General features: G+C 43.0%; 1 protein-coding gene across 4 annotated transcripts in view; it reads left to right on the top strand.

Moving 5' to 3' along the window:
- SAMD12 (sterile alpha motif domain containing 12) overlaps window positions 1-19,000 on the top strand; it is a 170,696-nt gene that overhangs the window by 117,302 nt on the left and 34,394 nt on the right. Inside the window, exon 5 of one of the 4 annotated variants that reach the window (XM_052703655.1) lies at window positions 4,266-4,824. The exons of the other annotated variants lie outside the window; for them this stretch is intronic. Within the exon in view, the coding sequence (XP_052559615.1) occupies window positions 4,266-4,303 (38 nt within the window). The 3' untranslated portion in view covers window positions 4,304-4,824. Of the gene's footprint in view, window positions 1-4,265; window positions 4,825-19,000 lie in introns of those variants that run through there. 4 annotated transcript variants of the gene reach the window in all.

Genomic DNA, 19,000 nt, shown 5'->3' with positions numbered 1-19,000 from the left:
ATGGATTTAGTGTAATCTCCCTGTAGCAAGAGCAGCATTTTGATCAAGGCTGTTAGCACTTCCTTGCCCTTCAGCACAGCTGGTCATAGCATTTTTCTAATATTCATTAATCTTCATTCCAGTATATTAGGTGGTATTCCCCTCCACAGGTTAGGACCAAAACCCAGCGAGTTCAAATACTATGTTTTATGTATAAAAATGTATTCACAATATATTTAGCATGATTGGAAATGATCTTCCGCAACAGTGTGGTTGATATCTTTGTACAAAGTCAAGATCTTTGTGGTGGAAAGCACAGACAAGACATACAAAGTGCTCCCAGCTCTGCACATTTAGTTCCAAACAGCTGCATCTCCTCACTGTCACTTCATCTGGTCCCTAGGACACAGCTTGGGCTTCTAATTGTCATTCCCTTCAGTGGACATTAGTGTGCTTGTTTAATTGGCCATTTGTGTACCGCAACTGCAATGCCCATTCTGTGACTCATTCAGACCTGAGTTTTGCATGTCCTATGGGAGCAGGGAACAAGCTTCTGGTCCTGAAACTGTTGTGCAGCAAATTCAGCCCTCCCTTACTGCTTCATTAACCTCCTTAAGCTACATTTGTTTTGAGGGGAGAAAAAAGGGCTTTTTACAGACAAAGGAGCCTGAGTGAATGTGTCCTTTCCTACGGATTTCAGCATTTTCCTTGCTTTGTTTTGATTTTAAAATGATCGGGTGCCCTTTTCCTCCCTGACTATGCTGTCCTACAGACATTAGTTGCTTTCAGGTTGTTAGTGCAATCACCAACCAAAAGACCTCTTCTGCCTGGCAGTGCTGTAGGCATAAAGCAGCATATGGAAACCAGCTCATCCATGCACAGCTGCATTAGGAGTGTCTTAGTATCAGCAGTCAATTCTGCTTTGGTCAGGAAAGTGAGCAGTAATGATTTGAAGAGGTACAGAAGGCTGATCTATGGAGTGCCAGCTCTCAAGTTCCCCTGATCTGTTTACTTCCATGTTAAAGTTTCAGCACACTGTTAATGACCACCGGTGCTGAGAACATACTGTTTGTATTTCTTCCAGAAAATACATTTTGTCTCTCTAAAGTAGACAATCTTGTCTTCTGTCAGAACATCAGTTACAAACAGTTTCTCTTTTGGAAGTGTGAGGCCAAATGCTGTTCCCTGGAAGAAGTCAACTTCACTGAAACTTCACCAGGCTTTGCCTGGCTGGTTTTGTGCCTGTCATAATAAACTGTGAACATCGTGTTGAAAAAGACTTTTGAAACTAGCCCTCATGACATACAAGTAATAATGACTTCAGTGAAGCTTGAGGGCATACAAAGTGCTCACCGGTTACTACTACAGTGAATTCTTTCATAAGGCTTTCCTCTTTTGCAGCACAATTAATTTTACATTTCATTTACTGACATTGGCATGTGCTTAACCTTAGAATATTAGTTAAAATTGGTTTATGATGTCAGTCTTATTTTTAGCACACTGGAAGCAGGGGAATAATTGAAGTATGCTGTTGTATGATTTAGGGCTTGTGATGGACTTGGAGAATTTCATATGGAGAGATGAGGATGTGCCATTCTTGCATCTGTTGGTCTGGAGGGAATAGCTCTTCTCTTTAACATTTCATTGTAATCTTCCTGATGATACCTGAAAATGTCATAGCTTAACTTCTTCCTAAAATAACTTCTGATGTACCTCAGAAATGTAAAAATTTAATCTCAGTAATATGTACCAATAACATTCAAACATGAAAGACTGTTGAAATGCAGTGTATCATTTCAAAGAATCACAGATTGGAAGGAACCTCAAGAGATGACATCAAGTCCAACCCCCACACTAAAGCAGGTTCCCTGCAATTGGTCACACAAGTAGGCATCCAGCCGGGTCTTGAATATCTCCACAGAAGGAGACCTTACAACCTCTCTGGGCAATCTGTTCCAGTGCTTTGTTACTCTAACCATAAAGTTCTTCCACATCTTAGTACAGAGCTTCCTGTGTTCCAGTTTTAGGCCACTGCTCCTTGTCCTATCACTACACACAACCAAGAAGAACCTGGTCTCATTCATTTGTCTCTCACCTCCCTTTAGATATTTATCAACATTGTTCAGATCCCCTCTCAGCCTTCTTTTCCTCAGAGTGAACAGACCCAGGTTACTCAGCCTTTCCTCATACAGGAGATGCACCAGGCTGTTAATCGTCTTTGTGGCCCTCTGGTGGACTCATTCTAGAAGATCTCTGTCTTTTTTGAAGTGGGGAGTCCAGAACTGGACACATTCTAAATGTGGCCTCACCAGGACAGAGTAGAAAGGGAAGATCCACCTCCCTTGACCCACTGACCACGCTCTTTTGAATGCATCCCAGGATACCATCGGTCTTTTTGGCCAGAAGGGCACACTGCTGGCTTATGATCAACCTGCTTTCCACCAAGGTTCCCAGCTGCTCTCCAGCAGGTCATCCTCTAACCTGTACAGATGCATGTGGTTATTACTCCCTAGGTGCAAGACTCTACACTTCCTCTTGTTTAACCTCATCATGTTCCTTCCTGCCCAACTCTTCAATCTGTCCAGGTCTTGTTGAATGAGTCATAGAATGGTTTGGGTTGGAAGGGACCTTTAAGATCATCTAGTTCCAACGCTCCTGCTATAAGCAGGGACACTTCCCTCTGGACCAGGTTACTCAAAGTACCATCCAGCCTGGCTTTGAGTAGTTCCAAGGAGGGGGCATCCACAGCCTCACAGGGCAATGAATTCCAGTGTCTCACCACTCCCACAGTAAAGAATTTCTTCCTGATATCTAGTCTAAATCTACTCTCTTCCAGTTTAAAACCATTTCCCCTTGTCCTGTCACTGCAAATCCCTCCCTAGCTTTCCTGTAGGACCCCTTCAGGTACAGGAAAGCTGCTGTAAGGTCCTCCCAGAGCCTTTTCTTCTCATGGCTGAAAAGCCCTAACTCTTTCAACCTCCCCCTCAAAGGGGAGGTGCTCCAGCCCTCTAATCATCCTCAGGGCCCTCCTCTGGACCCTCTCCAATAGCTTGATGTCCTTCTTGTGCTGGGGGTCCCAGAACTGGACGCAGTTCTCTAGGTAGGGTCTCACAAGAGGAGAGGGGCAGAATCACCTCCCTTGAACTGCTGGTCATGCTTCTCTTGATGCAACCCAGGATACAGTTGACCTTATTGGCTGCAGGCACACATGGCCAGCTCATGTTGAGTCTTTCATCAACCTGCACTCCTAAATCCTTTTCCTCAGAGCTGCTCTCAAGCCATTCTCCATCCAGCCTGTATCTCTGCTTGGAATTTTGCTGACCCAGGTGCAGGGCCTTGTTCTTGGCCTTGTTGAACTTCATGAGGTTGTCATGGGCCCACCACTCAAGCCTGTCTGGGTCCCTCTGGATAGCATCTTTTCCCTCTAGCATATCAGCTGCACCACTCAGATTGGTGTCCATGGTCATCTTTATTTTCCATGTACCTTAGTAGGGCCTTCAGGAGGATTTGCTCCATGGTCTTGCCAGATACAGTGGTGAGACTGACTGGCCTGTGGTTCCCTGGATCTACTTTTTTTTTCCTGCTTGAAAATGGGGGTTAATTCCCCTTTTCCAAACAATGGGAACTTCAAGAGGCTGCTATGACCTTTTAAATATGATGGGTAGTGGCTTGGTAAGTTCATCTGCCAGTTCCTTCAGAACCCATGGATGAATCTCGTTGGATCCCATGGACTTGTGTACCTTCAGGTTCTTTAGATGATCTCAAACATGACTGTTACCTAAGGCAGGCAGATCTTCCTTCTCCAAGTTCATACCTTTGCTTTCTGTAACTTGGGTGGTGTGGCTAGAGCTCTTGCCAGTGAAGACTGAAGCAAAGAAGTCATTGAGCACCTCAGGTTTTTCTATATCCCTTGTGACCAGATTTCATGTTTCCTTCAACAGGGAGCCTATATCTTCACTGGCCTTCCTTTTATTATTGATATATCTGTAGAACTTCATCTTTATGTCCCTGGCTAGATTCAATTCTATCTGGGTTTTAGCTTTTCTAACATGGTCCCTGGCTGCTTGAACAGTGCCTTTGTAGTCCTTCCAAGTAACCCGTTCCTGCTTCCACTCCCTATAGACTTTCTTTATTGTACTTAAGTAAGTCCAGCAGTTCTTCGTTGATCCACCAAGGCCTTCTGGCATTGTTGCTTGCCTCCCGTTTTCTCGGGATGCACCGTTTCTGGACTTGGAGGAGATGTCCTTGAATACTGACCAGCTTTCTTGGGCCCCTCTTCCTTCCAGGGATTTATTCCATGTCACCCTGCCAAGTAGTTCCCTGAAGAAGCTGAAGTCTACTCTCTTGAAGTCCAGAATAGTAAGCTTGCCTTTGATGCCCTAAGGACCTAAACTCCACCATTTCATGGTCACTGCAGCCAAGGCTGCCGTTGAGCTTCTGTCATGGTTTTGTGATTTTTGGCTTTCGGTATTCCACATCATAACATCATGTGGGGCACTGGGACTTCAACTGTCAATGCTCAAGTTCTGGGTACCTGCCCTGGAGAGGAGACGAACTACATTCCCCAGGGGACCTTGCGGTCAGGGAGAGGAGATTTAACTCCTGGCAAGGCCACCTGATGTGCTCTTTCTCGCCTGCCCTTTGTCGTGGGCGCTGCTCCCGTCTCCCTGCTGCTCAACTGGACTGCGCGTCTCACCTCAGCGTTGTGGTGAGGCCTATCCACCTTTCAGGCATTCTCTCTCTCATTATATTTGATTTATTAGCTTCAATTCTGATTATATTGTATTATAGTGTGTTATCTTGCATTCCGATAATACACTTAGTAAATTAGTTTGTTTCTCCTCAGATTGTTGCCGCTGTTTTTAATTATTTTGGGGTCTCCTGTTTCTTTTTTCCGGAGGCGCGGATCTGCGGATCCCTCCGCCCCACTCGTCACGGAACCGGGCTGAAGCAGCCCGTAAACCATTGACAGCTTCACATCAGTCATCAGCCCCTCCTTGTTGGTGAGGACAGGATCCAGCATAGCACCTCTTCTCATGGGTTCCTTTTACTACTTGGAAAAGTAAGTTATCATCAACACATTCCAGGAATCTCTTCAATCTCTGGTGCCCTGCTGTGTTGTTCCTCCGACAGATGTCAGGGTGCTTGAAGTCCCCAGTGAGGACATGTTTTGTGGACATGAAGCTGCTCTTTGTTTATAGAGGACCTCATCCACTCCATATTCCCAATCAGGCAACCTGTAGTAGAATCCACCTGTGATGTCTCCTTCTCCTGCCTTCCCTTTAATCCTAAACCATAAGCTCTCTGTCAGCTCCTCATCCATCCCCACATGGAGCTCCATTGACTCCAGCTGGTCGTTCATATAGAGGGCAACACTGCCTCCAATTTTCCCCTGCCTGTGTTTCCTGAAGAGTTTATACCCAGCTATTCCTACGTCCCAGTTGTGAGAGCCATCTCATCATGTCTCAGTTATGCCAGTGACATCACAGGTCTGTAAGCACGCACACACCTGCAACTGTGTGTACACCTGCATTGCACACTTTTCTTGCTTGTTCCCCATGTTCTGTGCATTAGTGTACAGGCATTTCAGTTGGGCTCCCATTGAGGCTGATTTACCAATTGGAGTTCCCTTATCCTGCACCATAGGTGCTGTCTTACTGAGCTGTGATCCAGCTCCAGGCCCAGGGCATCCATCGCCATCATCAGCTTCAAAGTGGGACGCTTTGAGGATCCCCTACTCTGGCAATTCTAGTTGAGTTTTCTAGTCTTGTTGAATGGTAGCACAACCTTCCAGTGTGTCAGCCCTCCTCCCAGCTTTATATCACCAGAAAACTTACTGAGGGTGGATTCTATCCCTTCAACCAGGATATTCATTTATTTTGGTTTCATTTTTCTAACAAGAGTAATATTTAGCTTTTCTGGAAAAAAAAAAAAAAAAACAACCAAAGAATATATTAGTATGTAAGTCAAGCACTGCTTACAATATATTCTGGGGCTGCCACTGACTTCCACTATCCTTAGTTAAACCTTGGGATGACTTGGAGAAAGGGGCACTCAGCAGTGCTTCCTGTGGAAGGAGGAAGGATGCTCTGAGACATTCGCATGTGAATGGCATCCTGCTCAACCTTAGGAAAAAGAACGTCTGTAGATCATAAGGTTGACCACTCTGTCTGGAGGGGTTGTGGAACATTTTCTCATTAGGGAACATTTGCATCTGTATTTGGTTTTGCCTGTGAGTTAAAACAACCCCTGGAAGCACTGAAGCTCCCAGTGCATTAGGATACACAACACACACAGCTGGGAGAGCGGTAAGGACTTCACCAGCTGAACATATCAGTCCACACTCTGATCTGACCTTACTCACACAACTTCGTTCATATGTTTTTTGCCAGTCATTCTGAACCCTTGCTATGAAACACAGCTTTTCTGCTGTGCTCATATCTAAAAGCTATCTTTTATTTTATTATCTAATTTTATTGCTGTACCCATCTGAGATATTTCAGGCTAATGAAACAGTGTGATTGTTCTTATCTCCAAAGCGTTTCATTTGTACTGAAGAATATCATACAATGGAATGCAAATCTAAATCTGTGCGGAAATCTCTTCTAAGCTGCTTTTAAAAAATGAATTAGCTTAGTAAAGAACTGGCAAATACATGCTGAACATTTTGTGAGGATCGCTGATTGTGAAGTTTTGTTAAACTGCGCTTTCTCCAAGCATGTACAAAAATAGCTTTGGAAATCATGAAGCTGTGTCTTTTTCACAACTGAAACTATTATATGACTGTATGCAGCATTCTCAGTCCCTCTTTTCCTCTTTGAAAGCTGAAGATCAGCTTGGGAATGTGAGGCAGCAGTAAGCATTTCACTTGATGTGATTGCTCAAGAAATAGGTACTATTTGCTGTTATAGTCATTAGCCAGCAATTAGGATTTGCAGCAGTGAGCCTCTCTCTGTATTCATTAATGAGGTCATTAACAAAGATATGATAGAGTCTTTTCCTACTGTTGTGCACGTAGCTCAAATAAGTTAAGACTTCAGGAGTCTTCAGGTCTGTGCTATTGTCTTTGGGCACCTATCTCTGGGATGTCTGTAAGCATAGTGAAGGAGAACTTCTGTAGTCTTTGGTAATCTGCCCCCCACAAAGTGACTGGAAATCCTCTTCAGGCCCAGCTCCTGGATATGTAGCAAACCTAGGCAGCTTCTTTTTTGTTCCAGGCCTTCTCAGGGTTCTTCCCTCCCACCCCCAGCATCTCACATGGAAAGTGAGGTCATTCACCATTGCTGCAATTCCACCATCCATCTACCTGATGCTATCACCTGTGTTGCCCCTCGAGCACTCCCTGAGAGCCACTGCAAAATCATCCCATGGTTTCCTTCACCTCCCACTTGATGATTGTATTTTTTTCTGGCAAAAATTTGACAGCATTTGAGCTACTGTGATATGCTGACTGCTTGCTGTCTTGCTGACCAGCGCTGTTTCATTGTTTCCTTGTGTCTCTGTGTCTGCTGTGCTTGTCTTTGAGCTGGTCTGCGTTGTCTTCTGATGTGGAGAAGCACAGTTCAGCCAGAATAGCTCCCTCCTTCTCTTGTAGGTCTTAGAGTAACACAGTCAGTAAAAGTGTAATGTAAGAATCTTAATTTCTCCTCTGATGCTGTGGCACAAAGAGTATTAGAGTATTAGAAACTGCCAGTTTGGCATTGCCCTGCCTACTGATTATTTTGATAAATATATTCTTTTATAGAACATTTTTGCCTTTTTCTGCATGATGCTGTTCAAATCAGGTTTTGGAAATGCCTAAATGCTGTGCGATGTTAATTTTTCTTATTAGCTTGCCGGAAAAATGACAGGGGGGGAAAGAACACGTGATATTTGAAGACGTGTTCCACTCTTACAGTTGTAGTTTTGCACTGCTGATGTGCCTACCACCCCCAGGTGAAAATGGCTGCACATACATATACAGCAAAAGGCAGTGGCTGTCCTGAAGGCCTCCACTAAAGAAAACAAATGGTGAGAAGCACCAGTTGAGGATTACTCCTCCAGGAGGCACAGAAGCATGGCTTTGGGCTGCTTGGGAAAGCCGTACTGGAGCCAGGGCTGAACCTGAGCTTCTGGAGTTGCTGTTCAGTGCCTTAGCTCTGAAGTCCCTCCCCCTTTTTGGCTGAGCAAAACTGCTCCTCTTAATGGTTTTCAAAACCCACCTGCAAAAGCAATTGTCTGAGCATCTACATGGGCAAAAGTGAGAGAAATACCACATTGTGTGGCTCCCTGCAGCCCACCTCTGAGTGCTCAGAGCACTGAGGCTGACCGGCGTTTCCCCTCCAACCTAACAGCTGGAGGCTGGGGAAGATGTGATTTATTAGATATGACCGGGGTAGATGGCATCATCAATCTCCCCCCAATGGCCACAATTAAAGTTGCCAGGGCTCTGTACTTCGCCATGCAGTATCCATGCAAGCTTGATCAGATATCACTAGCTTATTCTGCTAAATGAGAGTGTTGAAATGACCATCCGGAGTTTATTAATAAGTGTATAAATCTGAACTATAAGGGGAAGAAAGATGAACTGGAGCTAGTATATCTGTGACATATACTTAATAATAAAACTTAAACTCTTATACAGCCTGATACAAATTACTTGCTCTACTGCACCAGTTCTGCCACTGATACACATTTCATTTTTGTGATATGCTCTGCGACTGCTGGGCTAATAAGCACTGAGAGGGGACAGTAATGGATAGATAGATGCATCTGGTATTTATAGAGGACTGTCTTAATGGTGCTAAAAAACTGATGTGCTCAGCGTTCCTTGCAGCTGCAGTTGCGTTGTGGTGGTAATCCTATCAGGAGGGCTGCTAGTTTCCAGAGTAATTAGAACCCTGGAGCAAATAAACACCAAATGAGTTCTCTTTTCTGAAGTTATCTTTTCTCCCTATTTTCAATAGCCCTTCTCTGGTATAATTACGTACCAGTCATTACAACATTAAAAATCATTTTAAACAAATGAATCCTATTTTTATAGTTGTTGTTCCTTGCTAATTATTACGAACTAATTATAATTTAGGTTAGTTTTCAAAAAATCTCATTTCATTGCAGCAGGGCTACTGACTTAAACTGCTTGCAGCCTTGTCCCAGGGAGAGGCAGCAGCTTGAATCTGTCCCTCTGAGCCAGTCTGGTGGCTTACAACAGAGCTGGGTGAAGTGTTGCTCAAAGCCATTTTGATAAACTTCTGCCCTTCCAGCATCTAGGCTAGAGGTTGTGTATAAATTCGCAGTACAGTGCTTGCCACCAGGGAAGTAGTGACAGAGATACTATATTATAATATAGAGGGGTAATAGCCTTCCTATCTGGCTTTTTGTGAGTGTGTCTGGGATAATACATGGAGCCCTGTGCAGTCATTCCTGAAAAGATGCTGGCAAGAGTTCAGAGGACAATAACAAAACATGCAGTAGTCTGGGGAGGGTTTGACTCTAAGCCGTTGTATCTTCATCATTTAACTTGGTTATTAGTTTTGCAACATTCGTGGTGTTAGTCAGATGGTTTGGATTTGTGCTTGTGTATGCAGAGTTATAGTGTACAGGCAGTGGGGTCAGCGCTGCATAAACTCTGCGTTCTGGTTTTCATTTTTTGGCTGTTGTATTCGAACCGGTTTCAAGATTAGGAAAAAAAAAAAAAAATAGCAAAATAAGAGTCTGTTATAGCCACATAAGCAAGTATGTATTAATTTACATTTACTGGTAATGAGGTATGAGAATGAAAAACCCGCCACACCTCTCAGATCCCAGCTTGAGTTTTTCAGATTGGCTGTTAGAAGAAAAATGTCTTTGTACTCACAAATTGAGCACATTCAGTTCAGAGTTACTAGCACATAATAAACATGGAAACATCTAGTGACAGTTGCATTAATGGAATCATTCTTCAGCCTAGAACCACAGCTTTTATTACTCAGATTCTTAAAATGCCTTTTATAATGCATTTTTTAAACAACCTTAGCTTCTGTTGTCCTACAATGGCAATTTCTTCCTACCAGGACATGCTTCTGGCCCAGATACCACAGCCCTATGGCTACAACTCAGCCTGTTCACAGAAGTACCTGAGAGGTATGCTGCGGAGATACTAAAGCTCCAAGTGGTTCAGGTATTTCTGAAATGCAGCTCAAAAGTGGAGTTCACTAGATGCTTTTACAGCATTGGCTGAGCTCGAGACTCCTGTCCTTTCCTAACCTCTACCACAATTATTTTGGGGTGTGAGAGATTTATATGGACAGAGCAAATTGCTGTGTCGAATCTGAGCTCAACTTTCAAATCAGTCATTACAGTGTGGGGCTGTATATGCCCAAGTACATGGAGGAAAGATAAGCCAAACCAGCTAATGCTGTAAGTCAATGGTTCTGTGATAAAGCACATAAAATCCGCTAAGGAGAATTATGATGTAGTGACTTATGACCACTTCATGCTTGAGTGAAAGCATCCATTTGTAGGTTTAAGGCACACAACTTCCTGTACAGTGACTTCATTCTTTAGATTGATTAACTTTAATTTTCCTCAGTGTTTCCATGTTTTGGATTTGAGCTCACGTTGCACTGAATTACAGTGTGACCTTGGGTCGTCGTTTTCGGAACCCTGCACTTTTTCCTGCCTTGTTTCACCTCCTGGCTTTGAAAGGCATCTCCTGAGGACAGAATGTGGTTTTGTGCTTGTGATTCATCTCAGGGGCTATTTAGGTAATGGTTTCTTGACAAGGAGGTGCTTATGTTTTTTGCCAAGTCTTTTATTCCAATTGTGATAAATTTGTGCTGTATAACAGTGGAAATAAAGACCCCACCGTTTCTTTTAAAATGAGCTTGGGAATTTACCATCCAAATGCCTCACGCTGTCAGATAAACCCTTAGCATCTACTATGCACACACTTCTGCTGATCCAGGAGTTTTTAAGCACTGAAAGCACGATACGCTTCATAGATGTATATCAGCCCCGAAAGGAAGAGGGAATCCATTTAAAGGAGAAAATTCTACTTCCAGGAAAAAATGGGATAATTGCAGAAGGTCCTAAAACCTTGCAGTGGCCTGCCAGGCGGCAAATCCCTGAAGGATATCTGATCACAAATAGCACAAGGACGTCTGGCTGTGGCTTCTGACTGATATCTCTGTCAGCTAGATAGAAGTGAAGATAGAAGTGAAGCAGAGGGAAAGAGTAATCATCTAAAGAACACACACTCGTCTGTACACTCTCTCACCCAAGAAAAGACGAACACAGCCAGACTGTGATACCATGTTCCTTCCAATTATTTCTTAATGCTAAATAAACACATTGGTGAGAAAATCATGGTTTGCAATTACTGGACAGTGCTAGAAAAAAGCGGTGTGATAGCCAGTCTCAAGCAGGACCCTGATGAACAGAGCGGTTATTTATAGCATTAAGCAATGTCGAGAGTGTATAAAGGGAGTGAATTTCAGTGGTGACGGCGATTTGGTAAAAGCCTGTCATGCCAACCTGCTCTGGATTGTTTTTTCCTTTCGACGAAGAAAGGAGAGGGGAAGGGCAGCAATATCTATCACAAAGAAAAGGGGCACCGAAAAGCTACCCTCTTTTAATTAAAGGCTCCCACAAAGTAATTTCCCCCTTTAGCTCGTGATAATATGCTTTTGGCAGGAAGAGTAATGTGAACAAAACACTCTTCCTTATAAGCAAAATCAAGGAGGGCAGGCAAATTGTATTCAGCAGCAATTTGTTGGAGAATTTGTCATTTGTTTTTGAACAGCACTTTGCGTTGGACAGTAGGAGCAGGGTGTTTTGCTTGTGTGTTTTGAATGGCAGCAGCAGTGGGGTTTGAAAACCTTTTAGAGGAGTCTGGGGATTTTATCCCATGGGAAATTATGGAAAATACCTGTCAGTCTTAATGGAAACTCATCATTCCAAAAGGAGACTAATGTGCTCTTTGGAAGTATATTTTATCAGCTTTAAGTCCTCTTTGTGGCAATGTGAAATAGGGGAATATGACACAGGTAGTGAATCTCCTAAGCATCCCCAGCTTGGGGACTTCTAAGAGCTATGCAGAGCTCCCTTTGGATATTTGAGCAGTCTGTAAATAAGTAAAAAGGTTACCGTTTTTCTCTATTTTGATCATCTCTGATGTATTTCTTCCCCACTTTTTTGCCCAATTATTATTCTCTGGACTTTGCAAGACCAGATGGAGCCACAATGCTTTGTTTCCATTTTCTCCTCTAACAGTGCTTTCCTTACGAAAGGACCTCTTAAGGACATATGGCCTGAAGAAGTGGGGTCCTTTTGTTTCAGGATGGTTAGATATCATTTTAGTGTGTATCTTTTAAGGTATTAAAGAAGAGTACCGCTCTCCTACATGCACTTAAACACAAGCAGAGAAGTGGGAAAATCACAGTTAGATCAGCACCAGAGGCATTATCATGAATTAGTTTATTTCATTATCCTAAAAAAGACACCACGGATTGGGAGAAAGTACACAGCTGATGTAATGTAATTTGTATATTGTATCTCTCATTGTAGAGCCTTCAGCATAATATGCCACACGAAGCATTTTTCATAATGGGGAAATGCAGCATCCTGTTGAGTAGATAGGCTGCTCAGCTGAATGACCCTGAAGTGGGTCTGCAATTAGTGAGCAATAGCCAGGAGAAGTCATGCTGCAGCTGACACACAATGCCGTGTTTTCCAGCCAAAAGAGACACATGCACAGTGCTAGGGAACAGCTGATGGCAAGCCTTTCTGAAAGAACAAGCTGTAACACAGCAAAACTTAATCAGTGCTGTCCTCCCTCTTTCCTGCTCTGTATGTCTTTATTTCTTCCTTGTACATCTGCTGCTTCTATTAAAGACATTATTTTAGACATTAATGTTTAAAACAGAGATCCTGCAGCGGAGTCTTGCAGTGTGATGGCGTTAGGTAGAGGCATTGAGCTTTAGGAAATTGCCACAGGTTACATATGATAGTTGTTACCAGCAAGTCTGTTACGACTGGAAGGAAAGGGAAATGTGGAGATGGGAAGAACGTCTGCATGTCATGCTGTGACCAGCTTTTACCACCGTACTGATAAGAACTGTGGTTAGGTTCAATATGAAAGATGACTTTCGAATAACTGAACGATCCACTGATCAATTTTGGTCTCTTTACTTTAGTAATCGCAACATAAAAATATATAATAAAATAAGTCAAAATAAATCACAGTCTATCAACGTGATGATTGCAGAATTAGGTGACTCACTGCCATCCTGTTTGTCCTCAAAGCAGCAGAGAAGCAGCATGCACTCAAATGTGCAAAGCAGAAGGTAGGAAGGCTGTTTCTTACAGCAACTGTAATAAAGTGCCTGGTCTTTCTGAGCTGCAGTTGTAACAAACAATTAAGCAGTGGATGTGTCCTGCAATAATACCACCTAGGCTTTTCTCTAAGGCTGCAGACAGATTTTCACTGCAGAATTAGCTCAAGTGATTCTCCTCTAAGTAGCGTAGCTCAAGTGAGAGTGACCATGGTACAAATTAAACCTGATGTGGTTGTGTCCAAATTATAGCTTCTGGGATCACCCAAAAGCATCCTTAGTGCTGCTGGAAATACTCAGAAAATCCTAACGGAAGAGATACAGCACTGCCTGGTTATTTGTATGTGCCACAAGGTGATAGTAGGGATCCTGTTACATTTTATAGGATTGCTGCAGTTCTTGCAGGCTAAGGCTCCCATGTCTCTGTGGACTTGGCAATACACAGTATTTCCATCTCACAAGCAACAAGCTGCAAGAGATTTAAATAAACAGATGTTTACTGGGAAATGGAAAGAGTGGCAACAACAGTAGGAAAAAAGAATAAGAAAGTCAAGATTCAGAGCTCTGCTAGCAACAGAGCCAGAACTCTGCCCTACCTGCATTAGTCTGAGGCTGCCCTTTCTGTTTCCATCTCACTTCCTGACCAAACTGGGAAGCATTTATCCTTGGCAGAGGAGGATCTCCTTTACAGATGGTGTCCACTGTCCTCCAAGATGTGTGCAGTCTGGCAGAAAAGCGACAGTGTTTGATGTAAATAGACCCTCAGGAACCTCTTCAAGCAGCCACTGCTGCTGTTTTGACTGCTGCCTGATGATTTGCATCCAGTTCTGGACTCCCCACTTCAAAAAAGACAGAGATCTTCTAGAATGAGTCCACCAGAGGGCCACAAAGACGATTAACAGCCTGGAGCATCTCCTGTATGAGGAAAGGCTGAGTAACCTGGGTCTGTTCACCCTGAGGAAAAGAGGACTGAGAGGGGATCTGAACAATGTTGATAAATATCTAAAGGGAGGTGAGAGACAAATGGGAGAGGCCAGGCTCTTCTTGGTTGTGTGTAGTGATAGGACAAGGAGCAATGGCCTAAAACTGGAACACAGGAAGCTCTGTACTAAGATGTGGAAGAACTTTATGGTTAGAGTAACAAAGCACTGGAACAGATTGCCCAGAGAGGTTGTAAGGTCTCCTTCTATGGAGATATTCAAGACCAGGCTGGATGCCTACTTGTGTGACCAATTGCAGGGAACCTGCTTTAGTGTGGGGGTTGGACTTGATGTCATCTCTTGAGGTTCCTTCCAATCCCTGTAATTCTGTGAATCTGTGATCTACTTGTGAATCTTCAACATCAGTCCACAGTACTGTAGGCTTTGTTTTATTTTACTTAGATCAAGACATATTCCAATTCTCCTTCCCTCTTGACTGAAGAGACGAAAGGCAGAGACTAATCCATCAAAGTCCTCAGTAGAACCCTTTTCCCATTTCTTGCCCATAGCTCTTTCACCCTAGTTCTTCAGCTGGGCTAGTGGCCTGGTACTTTCAACTCCATAGACATCTGACTAACTGAAGCTGTTATCAGACTCCAGGCCAGTATCAGTACATTGCTCAGCTGGCATCTCTCTAAATGTCCCCACTTCTAAGGGTGGGTAGTTTGCATCTAATTCTGTGAAAGCTATTTCTATTCTGCCTTTTATTTACAGTTTAAGTGTCCTCAGGTCTGCTTTTTGTCCACTGCTACCTCCGATCATTGAGCAAAAGTTCCTGAGAAGCGAGGTGCAGGGTATGTCCTCCATCTGAAACCCATCCTGCAAAATTTAAAGTCCTCCTAAATAGCAGAACTTCCTTTTTTTTTTTTTTTTTTAAATGAGCCTCATTACACCTAATTTGTTCAGCTTTTTGTGAGCTGCCATATGGTGTCAATGGAAACCTGGTGAAAATGTATTTATTATCTCACAAAATATACAAAAAATGTCAAACACACATAATTAAAAACATTTTCTTTGAGATATTCTTGCCAATTAGTCACTTGGAGCTTCTAGACAAGTCTTATCCACTGGCTGGCAGAGCGTAATTTGAAGATAGGTGTCATGAGTCAGGATGAGATATAAAGCAGGTGTGTCAGTAGTGCTATTTCAGGTATCACAGTCTAATTCTGAGTTCTTGAACTTCTTGAGTGAAATATTTTATTCTTATCTCTTTGGAAAATCTCCCTTGCCATAAACGAAAAAAATTAGGCATAATGGAGAAGTGTTTAATTTCTCTATGCTGCAGTCAGGAAATATTACAACCTGGGTTTCTCCCACTAAACTTGCATTACTTACTTGAAGTTGGGAGGCAAGAAATCCCTTTCAAGCTACCATGTCAGATAGGCATCCAGAGGGCAGTTCAAATTTGAGGCTGTATTTATACACTGAATATAAAGTAATTAGATTCTAAATTTATCAAGGCTTTTAAATGCTTTTGATCGGGAAGGGAGGGGGGGAGGTGGTTGGAGCCAGACTATAACACCTAGATCTGCAGTCTGACAGAATTTGCTTGGACAAGAACTTGGTTTTCAGGGAGCAAGGAGTTAACTTGGAGAAGGCAGGCAGAGTTTTTTTAGAAGAATTCCTAGCTGCACACATCTCACATCATAAAAATGTGTGATACAGCTGCTTTGTTGCCTAAGACTTGGGTCAAAAACTAGTGGTTGAACGCTATTCCTAAAAATCGAGTACATCTTTCCTTCTCCACTCCTTAAATGAGGAAATTTGTAGATTTATTTTTTATTCCATTTGCTCTGAATTTTCTGCAGGCTTGTGCTGGAGCAGGTCTGGTCAGCACTGCTTTGAGCTGCTCTGTATCTAGCACAGAGGTTGTCTGTAGAGGCAGTGAGATCCCCAGCACACTTTTCCACTTACCAGAGTAGTGAGAATGTTCAGTAGATTGGCTCAAGTTTTCAGAGTTCCTGTAGGCATTTAGGCAATCTAGATGGAGGCTGCTGCTGCTTCTCCCCTTCTTGCTGCAAATTTCTACTGCCTCTTGTTGGACAGCAGGATGGACATCTAATTAGAAGATCAGTCCGATGGATAAAACAGATAAAAGGTCCTTCCTCATATATTTAATGATTGTTTACAGTGTTTGCACACTGTAAAGGGGTGCACTGCTTTCCTTCTCTCATCCCTACCGGTCTCTACCAGAGACTTCAGTGATAGCTGTGCACCGTTACTGAATGACTTCCCTCTTTGGCAGTGTTATTTAGTACAGGCTTCAATTAAACAAGCAAGCCAGGGAAAATAGGGGCTGGTTGCCTAGTAACCAATTGCCTTGAGATCTGGAGAGATGCAGCAGAGCCAAGGGTTAATTTTTGCAGGTGAAAGTAGAACTGTCTGGAAATGTGGGTGGTGGAGGTTTTAGTCTAGATAGATCTGGGACATGATTCAGAGAAGTGGAGTTCCCACTGGGTTCTCTCTCCAAATAATAACACGAGAATGGTGTTTGTTTAGTTAAACTCCAAGCTGATGGAAATTTGGAGAAAACACAAACGAGGTCATTGTTAGAGGGTACTTCCACGCAAGTGATATTTGCATAATTTACCACAGCACTGCAACATTTTCTATTTTCACATCTCAAAGTTTCCTTTACATAAGCAGTAGTACATGGCTGCATCTTCTACAAAACAGGGATTACTTTTGTACATGTGTTCCCTGAGACAGCAAGATTTTTGCAAGGTACCTACAAGTGTCAAGAATTCTGTATCAAATCTTTATAGATTTATTCCAAGCACATCAAACCTTTTGGCTTGCCTGGGCTGCACTGAGTGAAGAGGAAATGTCTTGGTCTGCAAACACGTAGGCTGCTCCAAAAGTAACGTCTTCTAATTATTTCCATGGAAACTACAACAGATACAAAGACCACAATAATGCTACTTGATATCAGCTACAAAACACTATTTTTTCACATAGACACTACTATTAAGCTATACATTTTCACCAGTGATTAACTAGAGCCTGCGTGCTGTGATTGTAAAAATCTGCACCAGCAGAGGTGACCTGCTGTCACTGTCAGCGCTGCTGAAATGTACCGTGCTCTGGCTCACTGTGCTCACATCCACTGTTTGTCTCTACATACATTCAGTAAGTGTCAATGAATGTCAAGAGGTGCAAGTTTTTCTGCATGGAGAAATTCAGTGACACACCTTTGCTTCATATGTACTTCTGTATCAGACTCCGTTTTGTCCGACTTTCCCTCTGCTGCCATCTGTCACACAGCATAAAAATGTAATGGAACATTGGTGGGAAGATTCACCTCTACTGCTGTACCTTCAGCATCCATCTCTGATGTCACAGACCAACATAATAAAATGGGAGGCATTACTTTTGGAGCAGCCCTCATAAAATGTGTAATATAGTTGATGTATATAAAATAACAACCCTTATTTTATTTTGTTAATTGAAACACGTTTTAAAAAGAGTTACAAAGCCATAAAACTAGTGGGATACCTGGTCCTGTTCGTGCGAAACGACAGCATCAGGCTGCTGCGATGGCAGAGGCTGCAATTCACAGTGAGTTCTCAAGGTGCTCACCAGAGATTCTCCATGAAGTGTTACTCTTCTGTGGTTCATCCTTGAAAACAGTTGATCACAAATGTATGTGTGGCGATAGTCTGTGCTACTTCTTGGAAATACCCTTGACATATATCACAAACTAATTTTGAACCGAAGAACAGTAACCTCACCGTAGAGCTGAGCAGCCTTTTGGGAGAGCTGCGTGCCCTTGCCAGCACAGGGAGTGCTGGCGAAGGAGCTGGTAACAAGGCAAGTCCTATGTGGAGGTGCCTGAGTGTGCTTCGACCTGGATTCTGCTTAAGGTGTCATCATGAAGAACAAAACCCATCTGCAGATATGCAGATTGATTCACTGTGAAGGTAATTATGAGGCTTCCTGCAAAATCTCTTCCCTGTACATTAACTGGCACACGTAGTCTGTTCTGCAGTATGCCCTCGTCATTTTCTGTCCTCTTTTCCTACTGCTAAAAGCAGAGGGTAAATTAATTCTTTCCGTGAGCTGCTGTTATGTCTTTGTGCTTATTTGTATTATGACAGCGCTTCAGAAGCCCTCCTTGTGGGCCAACTCCGCAGTGCACTTGGTGCTTTATGAATATGGAGTTTAAAGATTGCAAAAGATTGCATGCTAAATATGTGAGAAAGCAGCAGGTAAATGCATCAAGTGAATATGAGAGAATAATAAGACAATAGCTCTCATGATAATCCACGATCCCAACAAATCTGTCAGGTTTTTGTGGACATCGCATTAGAGGAAAATCTTTCTAGGATTTCTCAAGAAGACAGGAAGGTGTGGCCTTGCAGATTTTTTGAACTGTGCCCAGAAGTGAGAACCTCTGTGAGAAAATCTAATTGTCTTTGGAGGTTTTTTGACTGGGTAGCAGCATTCAGTGTCAGAGGCAAAGAGAGGATCAATAGCTGAGCAACAAATAAGAAAGGATAGGCAAAGATAGGCTGTGCTTGGAGGGACCTTGACAGTCTTCTGAGTCTGCTGTTGCAAATACATTATCCATTATTATCAAAGCAAGGAAACAGGGAATAGTCTTTGCGGCAGCATTTTGAGTGGATAGGAAGCAAGGCCAGGGGCATGGTGACAGAGCCTGGCTCTCGGGGCAGGATGAGCTTGGACAAATTTTCGTTTGGTGTTGGTGATGAAAATATGTTCTAAGTGTAAAGGGGAAACACTGCCAAG

The sequence above is a fragment of the Tympanuchus pallidicinctus genome, unplaced genomic scaffold (assembly GCF_026119805.1).
Source record: "Tympanuchus pallidicinctus isolate F22 unplaced genomic scaffold, pur_lepc_1.0 scaffold5, whole genome shotgun sequence".
NCBI classification, from domain to species: Eukaryota; Metazoa; Chordata; class Aves; order Galliformes; family Phasianidae; genus Tympanuchus; species Tympanuchus pallidicinctus.
Note: the sequence above shows the minus strand (reverse complement) of the source record. Positions and strands in the feature narration are given on the sequence as shown.